The following is an 11,990-nucleotide window of genomic DNA, read 5'->3' as shown; positions in this document are numbered from 1 at the left end:
AGCACTTCACCCCGTATCTTTTATGGATCTATCGCAGCTCTTCCCGAGTCGCCTCCTTACACCAATACGTTGTTTGACCCGCCCAGTAATCTCGCAGATCCAACACAACCTTTCTCAGCTGCGGTGTCGCAATCTTGAATTCCTCGTCGAAGAAAGCCTTCAACAGTGCTATAAGCGGCTCTTTCATCCAGCTCTCGAAGGTAGGAATATCCCACAGGTCGTCTAAGATTTTCAGACATTTGAGCGCCGGGGGCAGGACGTCAGCAAGCCGCCGCACACGACAGCGTAGCGTTTTTTCGACCGACTATCGTCCGAATCGGATGTATCCCAATGGCACGGAGGCATGGGACCAAAGAGAATCGCCAAAGGAACGTGGAGACACGTCAAGGCAGTGAAGTCGCGCAAGAAGCCGACGGCGTCGATGGAATTCGAATCGGACACTTCGCTCTCAATAACGTCGAATTGATATGTGATTATGAGATATGAGAGAGTGTTGCGGAGGTGATGCAGCCTCCGCTGCAGCTGACCGAGCGCCAGACGGCCGGTCCCGTCTAGCTGGATGTTATATTCCAGCGTGGTGAGCTTGGGCGCTAGTTTCAGCAAGACGGCGGCACTTTCGATAGGTGCATGCCCTTCGCCGATGAGTTCTAGGGTAGCAAGATTAGTCCCGACTGGCGGATGATGGAGCGGCCAGAAGGGACGTTTGCCGTTAGCATAGCTTTCGGCAAGCTGCGCGGCAAGACTACGCCCGTCAGGTCGAGGTTGGCAAGCTTTGGCAAGTAGAAGAATAGCAACAGGTTCTCCTTGGGATATGGAAATGGTTGTAACCGGTCGCGACCGAGACTCGGACCCCACTCCACTACATTTACCAGGCGATTGAAATTTGACGACCTCTTCACTTCGCCAGGGACGATTATCGCATGCCGCAACATCGTAGTCGACCATTCGTACCCATAGAGAACATCGAGAGCGATCTTGAGAGACTGAAGGTCTGTGCATCGCGCCAGTAGCAGTGCTATCATAGCACCAACGTCGTTGTCCCGGGTAATCGCTTTCTTCCACCTCTCTTTCTGCGGCAATTCCATCTCTTCAATCGCTTTCTCAAACAAGGCTGCTTCTGTCTCACCATGCGCAGTTGGGCAGTGGCTCACGACCCGAAAGTTGTATGTTTTTATCATACGGGAGTTCGGGCCCCATCGTGCCCTCTATATATTCCAATGTCTCTCCGCGTTGAAGCTCAGATGTTTGATGAATGGCGTATATTCTGGATGCTCCAGTATTGTTCGCAGTAGGCATACAATCTTCGGCGTTTTGTCTACCTCTTCAACATCCCAGAACATGACGATTTTGTGGTAAAGAGCTGGAGTAGCCGTGGTGTGTAATTCTTTGCACGTTTCGGAGAGGCTAAGGACATCCCAACGGTCTACCTCAGTGAAAACTGCGTCTTTGAGCTCGTTGGGAATGCTGATCAAGTACGCCATTATCGCGGGTGGTTGTGCTGTGTGTGATATGGAAGCGATGGAACTAGAAGTCAGTGAACCCAGATACACCTACGTTGTTGTGTTCCTCAGATTCCGGAACGAACATCGTAGGTCTGAAGGCTGGTCACGTGTAAACAGCATGTAATCCAAATCATACATTGTATCCTTGCAGGAGAGTAGAGCAAGTTTCCGATTACGTAATTGAGTAAGAGGAGCTATTTTAATGGAAGCTTCAGTCCCGTTAGCTTCTTTTTGGACATGGCCACGGGCAATTAATATACTTTCGCAAACTTAAAGCGACCTAGCGTAGTCCCCAGAACACAAGGTTTCGCATCGTTCGAGATCGCTCAGCGAGGTGAGAGGTTTGTTTAGCGACAGACTAACACATCGTTCAGATATTCGAAATTACGCTAAGAAACTTCGAGCTGTGGCAAACATGTGCGCATGTACCAAGTTACAATCAAGTTGAGGAGCACGAAGAGAACTGTACTGAGAGTACTTTGCACGGAGGATTGTTGAGAGTTACACAAGGACCCATCTAGAGGCACCTAGTCCGACAAGTCCCAGGCTTCGCTCCTCACAATGTTGCCACTTTCCGAAGGTTTCCCAGTCCAATACTTCCATCATCACCCACGATATTTGCCCTCTGACCTAACGTCCATAGTGTGACATTTAAGTATTCGTGTTGGGCGAAGAGTCGTCGGATGCCTGACTGGGTCTCAACGGGTCTCCAGACATTGCCTTCGGGTCGAACAAGGCGAAATGATCTTCCTGCTCAGTCTCAAGCATCCCCGGAGCGTTGATACATTCCGCCACAGCTGCGTGAAAGCCCTTGTTGATCTTACAATCGTGGTGTGCGACCACCGTAAGAATCTCAAGCGAGTTGAGCTGGGAAACGAGGCCGGTAACGTCTGTCTAGTCTATTGGGGGGGGCGGCTGTTCTGGCCATAGTCGGAGCGGCCCTAGGCCTCTGAGTAAAGATCCGAAGGCCATACTATCACAAACCCTAGCCTGATGGGTGCTGGAATGGTTGTAATAGGTTGCTGTTCCGGAGAGAAGGCGAATGTAGTGGGAGAAGATGTCCATGATGGCCTTGAAGGTCTTGCGTATCCCGGAGATAGTTTTCGCTGCTATTTCATCAGCACGTATTCTCTATGGGAATATAAAAGGGACTAGAAAGATGATAGTCTCTCGGTTCCCAGAGCGAGACACTTAGCAAGCTGAACGGCATGTACTATATCTGAAGGGATGGTACTAAGCTCGTGGTGAAACACGATGCCCTGGATGCTGACATGACGCAAAAGAGCTTTGAAGGTTTCCGGATGTCCGAGGAACCATGCCATATACACCCAACGCAAATACCCCGGCTTGAACATGTGTTGAGTGTAAGATGAAGTCCAGAGTCGGACAAATGGCCGGACAAGCTCGATGGTTTCCTGATAGTATGCCAATTCAACAACTTCATAAACCTGAGGAAACGTGAGATCGTCTGGGACTTCCGAGAAGTTGGCGTGGGCAATGCGCAAAAGTAGCAACATGTTGGCTGAGTTTTTATGGGTGGCCACCTGCAGCGCTAGTTTTTTCCGCGCATAGCCCCAACGAATGCGGTTTCCCCGTATGCTACTTGCGCGAGAAACACACCTCTCCGATGCTAGGATGCTAGAGTAGTCGTCGTCCGAGCTGGAAGTATCGTAGTCGGCGTCGTCGAAGCTGTCGTCCTCGTAGCTGTGAATCGTAGCGGCGTGATAGTCATCGTAATCAACGTCGTCGACAAACTCCTCTAGACCAGTCTGAAGGTTTCTGCGATGATTCTTTTTGCCCGACTTCCCTATGATCTCGTTTGATTCGTCGCGTCTGCAGGAGAGGTCATTGATAGCGCCCCGCGATGGAGCTGTAGAAGGAGCGCGTCTGGAGCTCGCCGCAGGACAGCCTGTAGGTGGTGAAGGTGCGAAGAAGGTCGACAGAGATGAGCAAGCAGGTGAAGTAGGAAACGCTAATCCTCGGCAGGAAGTCATGCGCTCGTGGACTCCACTTGGTCGTGACCCGTGCGCGAACGGCGATTGGGGAGATCCTGTCTGAGATGGGACGGGACCCTGCTGCGGAGGCAAAAGGAGAACCGGAGTGAAAGATGTGAAGAGTCAGGAATGAATAGATAGTAGATGCAGTGTGTGATGTGGGACTGTACACGCTTTGCTGCCACTATTTTTGGTGGCTAGGTGAGGAGAGGAGCGGAGAAATGATGAGCGGAGGGCTTCGTTGGACTTCTGGCTGTGTAGCAGAACATCCGGCCAGCAGCAGATAGGCTGGTTCAGATTATGGTTCCATACTTGTATAGAAGAAATGAGGTTGATGAGAGGCATCTAGGGAAGCTTGAAGTAGATATGTAAAGCTAATGGAAAGACGGATGGAAACCAAGATGCCAACCTCTCAACGAAAAATTGAATCCACCTCTGATTACCTCTAATAAATCCTAGGGATACCACGCTTCCAACTCTTCATCCCATAAGTAGAGATGTTAAGAAGACATTCGAGTTGGGATCTTCGCCCGTCTACTTTGCCTCCGATTTCCATCCCGCGCCTTTTGCTGAGCGGATCGCCATCCGCATCCTACACATCCCGTTGAAGATGGAGCACCCTTGGGGCTTCCCATTGAGGCAGATTCTTCTCCGACTCTCTCAGCTTGAACATTGCGAAATGTCGACGCAGGTCGTCCGAATGAAAGTCAATGTTTTGCAAACAGCACTCGATATCCCGGTGAAACCTTTCGTTGGCATCACAACCACAGTAATTTGCATTGGGCATATTCTTGTACGTTAATATCTCGGCTCTGGCGAGGGACTTCATAATCTCTTCCACACTAGTCATACTATCGAGAGCAGCCGGCTTGGGAGACATGAGGCAATCCCGTCTCAAAACTATGAGAAAGGATCCTAAGGCGAAGGAATCGCATTCAAACGCTGAGTCTTCATCACCACCGACGCAATTGGCTTTGGGGTAGTTATGACTCGATAGAGAGTCGACGTATCGGTCGCAGGTGGATTGGATTGCGAGGAGTTCTCTCCAGACGTGCTCTAGATGATCTGTTCAAGGAAACAAAAAGATTAGGACGAATCTCAGACACAGTATGTGCAGGGTGTTGGAGCCGCAATTATATTGTTCAATCAGCGTCCAGACGGGCACTGTTGGTGTTGAGGAGGGGAGTCTCACGGGAAAGCGCTATCATTGGTGTCGACAATGACAAGACTTGGTAAATGCCCATAAGTCTCCCAGGTTGTAGCCAGGTGAGCTCCAGTCCGACATGATAGCTGGTTGCGAATGCCCTTGAGTAAGATTCAAAAGCATCCTGGTATCCGATGGCCCAAAATACGAAAGACCACATCTCGCTATTTTGCCAATGGTAGGCACGAGGCAGAAAGGGGGAGGATCCAGCCTCGAAGGAATGGCCGGATTAGCTCTACCATGTTGTACTTGTAGCACAAGAGTGCAAGAGACCAAATTTCGATAGGTTGAAGGGCTTCTGGAAGCGAATCGAAACTAGCGTGAGCAATCTTGAGAAGAAGCAAAATCATTTCGTTTACCTACAGTAAAGCCACATCGTATTCTTCGTCCTTACCGAAATCCTCGACGTGATCCAGGGGCAAAGACAGCTTCAAATCCAACGGGAGCCAATGAGCATGGATCTCCACACTGAGCTTGCACGGCGGAGGCATGTAGCTGAGACTAGATATGTTGCTTCTTCTTTATCGCCCTGATCAGAATTACAGAGTGACACACGGAGATCCCCTTCCGGATCCACGATATAATCTTACTCCAGTGGTGTATGGGAATGGTGGCCATCCATGGTAGATGCATCTGAGCTATTATCCTGGTCCATGGCTTCTTTGCCTGTAGCCAAGGTCCGATCCTAGGAGTCTTGGAGGTGGAGTAGTAGGCTGGTATAATGAATCTGTGAATATTTAGACAAGCAGACGGAAGGCAGAAGGCAGAAGATAAATAGATGAACGCCTCGTACCCTCATTCCACTGCTGTGCCGTAGTGGCTGAGCCCACCAGACGTCATCACCTGTTTCGACACCGCATGAATTCCTAAGCGCCGGCCACGCAGCCCTCGCAGCCCGCCCATCGCAAAGGGGCCATCGACGACCGATGATTGGCAGGAGTGTCAAAGCCTCAATGAAAGTCCTCCCGTGGCGTAGTAACCATGGGTCTGTGCGTCGGAAAATCACGTTGCCGAAAATTTGGGAGAATGGCTAATAATGAAGCCTTCACTCAAGGGTGACCATGGCTGTGTTGGAGGACGTACTTCAAGGAAGGGATACGGGACTAAGACTGACAACTAAGAAACATATAATTGTTCAAATGAGATGTGAGATGATACCATGGTAGAAAGACGACTTGACAAATGGAAAGGTAGCACAGTCAAGGGAGCAGATACACGGGAAAAAGAGAAGAACCCAGCCTGACTTTCAAGGTTGGACTTTGAATTCAAGTCTCTGTGCCATAGTAGCTACTGCACAGAGATCGTAATTTGGAGTACTTCACTGCGCCGTGTTATACCGCCCACCTTCACACACACATGACACCCCTTCCAGCACATGTGGTCACACCTGCCCGCTCACTCGCATGTATCAGACCACACCTCCAGTTCCAAAGCTCCAAGAATCATACAATTAGCCCGTTCGCTTCGATTTTCCATCCAAGCCGGAGAAAGGTGCACTACTTTTTTCAATACCTAGAGTCCCAGTGATCAGCAACTGCTCCAATCAGCAACCATCAACCTCCATTCCCGTCGCCGGTAAGCGCCAGAACCAAAGATTTTTGGTTTTATGAGCTTCCCGACCATTCCACCAAAATATAATTACAGACTAGAAAAGGAAAATGCCGGTGTTCTTCGGAGTAAAGACAAAGCCAGCGCTAAGACTGGGAAAATCATGGTATCCTGCCAAAAATGGCGAGGCGCATCTCTGGAGGTTGGCAGATGGCAGGGAGGGAGATGGAGAAATGGGGGTAGGAAGTGCAAAAGGAGACCATGAGAGGTCCAAAAGGATACAATTACCAAGCATCAACGTCGAAGTACTCCTGAAAACCATTTAGCAACTGTCATCATCTGATAGAGAAAGGGACAACGTACTTCTCCGAAGTAAGTAACGACAACGGTACGATCGGCGAACTTGCGGCCGGCAAGAGCATTGAGTGCCTTCTGGGCATATTCGTTCTCTGCATACTTGACGTAGATTTTGCCAACGCCGGGGTTGGTACGGGGACCGCTCGGGCGGGGGATCTTGAAGCCGATGATCGGACCATACTTTTCACATTCTTCACGGACGTCTTCCACAATTTCTGAAAGGTTATGTTAGTACCCGGCGTTCAGAGAAAGGCTTTTGAAGTCATACCTTGGTAGTCTTGGTCATCCATGAGCTCCTCGGCGGTGACCATGTTGAGCAACTGGAGAACACGGCCTTTCTCCGAGTCGGTCGAAGTGGTCGCTGCGAGGACTGACATCGCATTAACACCCATCTCCATCCCAGCAACCTGTTTCACGCCGACGCAAGCGCGTTGGACCTTCAGATGGTCATCGCCAAGCTCCATGCCGTTGAGACCCTCGAGAGCAATCTCAGCAACCAGTGGATCAACGTATTCGCAGAAAGCGATGCCCTGAAACAGACTGTTAGCAAAACCTCGATCTCTTGACAAGCGCAACTTGCCCTAGACTGATCAGTATGAATATCCTTGGCCAAAATGAAAGATTTGACCTCTCCAAAAGCGACTAGAAGCTCCGAGACTTGGGTATCCTCCAGATAGGTGGGAATATGAGAGATGCTGATCTTGTCGCCCGAGTCTTTGACGACGTTTGAGATCACACCTGGCACCGGCTCTTCCTCATTGTCAACTGCAGGGACAATGTAGTCCTTCGGCCTCCGGATCTTCAAGCCGCTCTGGTCTCCATTATGCATGCCGTTTGATGTCTCCATGTCGTTGTCCTCCATTGTGATTCCGTCCATTGCCAGCGCGAAAGTGGCATCCTCGGCAGTCTTGAACTCGACGAGAGAGAAGACTCGGTCGTTGGAGATGTGGGAGGAAAGGCAAGGGTCCGGGCCGGACACAACATTCAAGTTGTTAAGCTGGAGATTGAGGAAATCGACGAGCGACTGGTTGGTGGCCGAGGCGGGCAGGTTCTTCACGATCAATCGCTTGGCCTGGCGAGCGTTGGACGGCTTGAGCGCGGATGCAGTCGCAGAGCCGGCGGGCTGGTTCATGAAGGCCTGGAGACGACTCGGGTCCATGGGCTGCGTGCGAGGAGCGCCGGGGAGAGGGAACATGCCCGAGAGCTTGGCCTGCTCGGCGGTGACATTGTCGTAGCCGCTTGGCTTAATGTCCCACTGGGTGAGGCGGCGCTTGCGCAGGAGGACATTGGTGACGTTGGTCAGATCGGGTGTTGGCTCTCTCTTCTTCGGGGGCGGCGATGCGCTCTTCTTCCTGTCGCGTCCTCCAAAGCCGCCGTCGCGGTCACCGCGGTCACGTCGTCCACCCCGCCCTCGGTCGCCTCTGTCATCGAACGGGTCGGGTCGTCGGGCCCGCGGCTCGTCGTCGTCTCTACGGGGGTCTCGGCGCGACGAGGTACGGTCGCGGTCCCAGGCACGCTCGGGGCGTTCAGGACGCTCGGGGCGGTCCTCGCGCCTGTCTCTGCCGGCGTACCTGTCCTCGCGCTCTCGCTCTCTATAGTCGCGGCTGGAGGAGTACGAGTCTACTTCGTATTCGCGCCGAGAGCTTCGGTGGGGGGACCGGGAGCGACGACGGCTGTCGCGATCTCCGCCGCGACGGTCTCCTCGACGGTCGTCTCGGTCACCGCGGCCGGACTGGTGGGAGCGCGAAGACGAGTGGCGTCCGCTTTCTGTTGGAGCCTGTTAGCACGACCGCGGACGCAGGTTAGTGGACGTTGCGAGAGAAATTAGGATACCTCGCGGCCAGGCGTCGCCGTTCATGTTGACTGTTTTCTACGCGTGCAAGCACCGCAAGTCAGTGCGCAAGCGAATGATGCGTGGGAGCTCCTTGTCGGACAGAGCGCGAATCCAGCAGAGCGTGCAGAGCTGTGCGGAAGCGCGGGCGATGGATGGGGGACGACTGGTGGTGGTGGTCGAGTCTTGGTGGTGAGTGAGGCTCAAGCCGGACGAGAAACGACCTGAGCGTGCTGAGCTTCTGAAATTTGGAGCCAAGCCGCTAGCGACGCTACCCCTGCATGCCCTGCTCAACACCAGAACGCGCATCGCCACTCTCCAGCCCAGCACGCGTCGCGAATCTGCCTCTCTGCAGGGCGAAATGCCTTCCCTACGCGCATCCGAGTGGCAGAACCTGCCTGTCAGCTTGAAGGAGCTCTGCATCAATACCACATTGCGCTGCGGCCAATCTTTCCGGTGCGCCCTATCCTGACCTCTGCAATCGCCCCAGCTGACCCCCCGTGTGTAGGTGGAGGAAGTCTGCAGAGGACGAATGGTCTCTCGCACTCCACGGGCGCATCCTCTCACTCCGACAAGACTCTGAACGTCTACACTACCGCGCATCCTTCCCCAGCGCCGCCCTGGCACCCCCTACTCCTCCCGCCTCTACTGTCCCGTCTGCTGCCGAATCGGTAAATCAAGACGACGATGACACCCTCGCCCTCGTCAAGCACTACTTCAACCTCACCCCGAATCTCGCCCAGCTCTACGACCAGTGGGCGCTGGCCGACCCCAATTTCAGGAAGAGAGCGCCCAAGTTCACAGGGGTGCGCATACTGCAGCAAGACGCGTGGGAAGCTCTCATAGGCTTCATCTGCAGCAGTAACAACAACATATCGCGCATCTCCCAGATGGTCCACAATCTCTGCCTGCACTATGGTCCGCTGATAGGCCATGTTGGAGCCACTCCCTACCACGACTTTCCTACCCCCAAGGCGTTGACCGGACCGAAAGTGGAGCAACATTTGCAGAAGCTGGGATTTGGATACAGGGCGAAATATATCTACAAGACTGCGGTAATGGTGGAAGAGAAGGGTCTGGACTGGCTCCAGGATCTGTGTAACCCGGAGAACCCTCCGCTTGGTGTGGATCCTAAGCCTGCGGGCGAGCTTGTTGAAGGAGGGCGTGGGGGTTACAGGAGAGCGCACGAGGAACTGTTGGCATTGCATGGAGTAGGGCCCAAGGTGGCAGACTGTGTTTGCTTGATGGGCCTCGGTTGGTCCGAGTCGGTGCCCGTCGACACTCATGGTAAGTAGCCATCTACTCGTGAGGATGACTGCCGCTAATTGTGCTTCAGTCTGGCAAATCGCGCAGCGAGACTACAAGTTCGGTAAAGGCAAGCACAGCAGTCTCACCAAGGCAACCTACGATGCGGTCGCGAATCGCTTTCGAAGTCTGTGGGGCAAGGAAGCTGGCTGGGCACATTCAGTACTATTCACCGCCGATCTCAAGACCTTCTCAGAGCGGTTGGTAGCCAAAGTGGAAGTGAAGGAGGAAACCGTCGTCAAGATCGAGGTCGATGGCATCAAGCAAGAAGCAGATATGGTTCGGATGGAGACGATTACCGAGAAACGGGTGAAGCGACCGTTCGTGAAAGAGGAACATCAAGTTCTAGAAGTCAAAGAGGAGAAGGTTACTCGGAAGAGGGCGAAGAGAACGAAAACCTAATTGCATCACATTGACATGTATAATCATCGTGTAAGTATGAAAGGTAACGGGGTCACCAATTCAAAATAATCTCAGCAATGTTATCGCGATCATCGATCTAGTTGCATCAAACTCAATTATCTGCGCGATATTCGAATTGCTTTTCATCGCTTGCGGTGTGGCCAACTTCATTGTCTAGTCCGCATGGCCATATTAGCGGTCCCACGACAATGAATTGTGGATGTTCCTTTGTTCTCCATCCTTTGTCGAATTCTTTCTACTATCACGGCGACCAATAGCCCTATACAGCACCGCACCATTACCATCGCAGAAACATGATATAGCTTCTCCAAACTCTTTACTTTCGACGACATCTATATACAATGGCGAAAACAATAGTCCCGCACCACCCCCTCGCTGGGCGCGCATCAGATCCCAATCGCACACTATACAACGTCTACCTCGACCGCCAGATCGACCCCCTCTCACATCTCCCAGAGCTCTCAAAACATGGTTGCATGGACGTTCCCGGCCTTCCCGAAGACGATCTGGACACCGCCGAAGCAGATCTCCACCCTCTCCTCCAGTTCTCAAATTTTTATGGCATCACGAAACGGGAGTATAGGCAGTTAGCTTCAGCCCTGCAGCTGGCTAACAAGTTCCTCACGGAAGATGCGATGCTCGGATGGTGGGCGCATACGAAGTTCGGCGTTCCGATGATACAGAGGAAATCAGGAAAAAAGTACCTTGAAAAAGGACCGGAAGAAGCTGATCGCGAGTCAGCTCTGTGGGAGATCTAGAAGACACTGGTAGAGCTTGCGGAGAGCATTGAATTTGTGTTCCAGGATCCGGCGACGTGGTGGCATAAGCGTGGGGAGGATAATACGGACCGTGAGTGTGTGCCTATTCCTATGCGCCCGGCTCATCCACAGGATAGCACGGATGGTGACCGTACTCCTGTTCTACCTCGCCTAGATAGCCCCAGAGAGGAACTAATGGGCCTGAGGGGCCATTTGGATAATTTGGAAAAGGAGTTAAACAGCTTCCAGGAGGATTTGAAAAAGCATAGAGAGCAGCTGGAACGACAAAAGAACGAATGGGATGACCTGTTGAAGCGCCTGAGTAGGGTTCAAGCCAAGTTATCCAACCTCGGGAAGTTAAACGGAGAACCCATCACTTAGTCTGAATACAAGAGCAACAACAATCCAAACGATGACTGGGTCGACTGTTCCTCCTTAACCTCCAACAACCCCTCCACTCCCTCCCCTCCTACCACCACCACTACCTCCCCATTCGGCCCTAACACTAAGTGGCGCTACGAAATCCAAATCAACCCCCTCTACGGCGCCCACCTCCGCCGCCTCGCCTGCGGCTACTCCCCCTCCCCCTTGGCCCTCCAACGCCTCGATTTCTTCCTCGCCACCCTCCTTACCCACGAGCTCGCCCACGCGTTTTGGAAACACTTCCGCGGCAATGTCACAGAACCATACCACTCTCTCCACGAACTCATCTCCGACCTCCACCCCTTAAAGAAAACCACCGCTATGGGCCTAGAGCTCGGCTGGTTGTGGGCGAAATGGGCCACGGGGACCCAGGTCGCGCTGCTCCACCACCCGAGGGAGGTTTACCAACTCGGCAAGTCGAGGACGAGCTTTTTAAGGAGGGGGCTGCCGACGGGGTTTGAGATGAGGATGGTGCATGATCCGGGGTGGGAAAGGGGGCATGGCGCGGGGTGTGATACATGTGTAGAGAATCTGGGGATGCTGCCGCTGCTAACGACGCATGCGTCGGATGGCGGATGGTCGAGGAGGATTGCGTGTCCCGCGCGGGTGAGGAGTGAGGGGAATGAGAGATGGGTTGCGAGCCGT

General features: G+C 52.8%; 4 protein-coding genes across 4 annotated transcripts; 2 read left to right on the top strand and 2 right to left on the bottom strand.

The window, feature by feature from the left end:
• Nucleotides 1-28: 28 nt before the first annotated feature.
• Nucleotides 29-1,481, bottom strand: BDZ99DRAFT_524350 (uncharacterized protein; the record flags this gene model as incomplete). Its single annotated transcript, XM_033725894.1, has 4 exons — nt 29-222; nt 306-742; nt 796-1,205; nt 1,299-1,481. 4 exons carry the CDS (start codon nt 1,479-1,481, stop codon nt 29-31), a joined length of 1,224 nt encoding a protein of 407 aa, XP_033573089.1.
• A 5,051-nt stretch (nt 1,482-6,532) lies between these two features.
• BDZ99DRAFT_490494 (uncharacterized protein) lies at nt 6,533-8,463 on the bottom strand (the record flags this gene model as incomplete). The annotated part of the gene is made up of 5 exons (XM_033723057.1): nt 6,533-6,559; nt 6,612-6,820; nt 6,874-7,135; nt 7,186-8,372; nt 8,403-8,463. 5 exons carry the CDS (start codon nt 8,461-8,463, stop codon nt 6,533-6,535), a joined length of 1,746 nt encoding a protein of 581 aa, XP_033573088.1.
• A 302-nt stretch (nt 8,464-8,765) lies between these two features.
• Nucleotides 8,766-10,270, top strand: BDZ99DRAFT_423588 (DNA glycosylase). The gene is made up of 3 exons (XM_033717035.1): nt 8,766-8,892; nt 8,945-9,723; nt 9,773-10,270. The coding sequence occupies exons 1-3, from the start codon at nt 8,798-8,800 to the stop codon at nt 10,141-10,143; spliced, it is 1,245 nt and encodes a 414-aa protein (XP_033573087.1). The 5' UTR covers nt 8,766-8,797; the 3' UTR covers nt 10,144-10,270.
• A 370-nt stretch (nt 10,271-10,640) lies between these two features.
• Nucleotides 10,641-11,321, top strand: BDZ99DRAFT_466394 (uncharacterized protein; the record flags this gene model as incomplete). Its single annotated transcript, XM_033720759.1, has 1 exon — nt 10,641-11,321. The coding sequence occupies one exon, from the start codon at nt 10,641-10,643 to the stop codon at nt 10,920-10,922; it is 282 nt and encodes a 93-aa protein (XP_033573086.1). The 3' UTR covers nt 10,923-11,321.
• Nucleotides 11,322-11,990: the final 669 nt, after the last annotated feature.

Source organism: Mytilinidion resinicola (assembly GCF_010093595.1).
Source record: "Mytilinidion resinicola strain CBS 304.34 unplaced genomic scaffold BDZ99scaffold_17, whole genome shotgun sequence".
In the NCBI taxonomy this organism is placed as follows: domain Eukaryota; kingdom Fungi; phylum Ascomycota; class Dothideomycetes; order Mytilinidiales; family Mytilinidiaceae; genus Mytilinidion; species Mytilinidion resinicola.
Note: the sequence above shows the minus strand (reverse complement) of the source record. Positions and strands in the feature narration are given on the sequence as shown.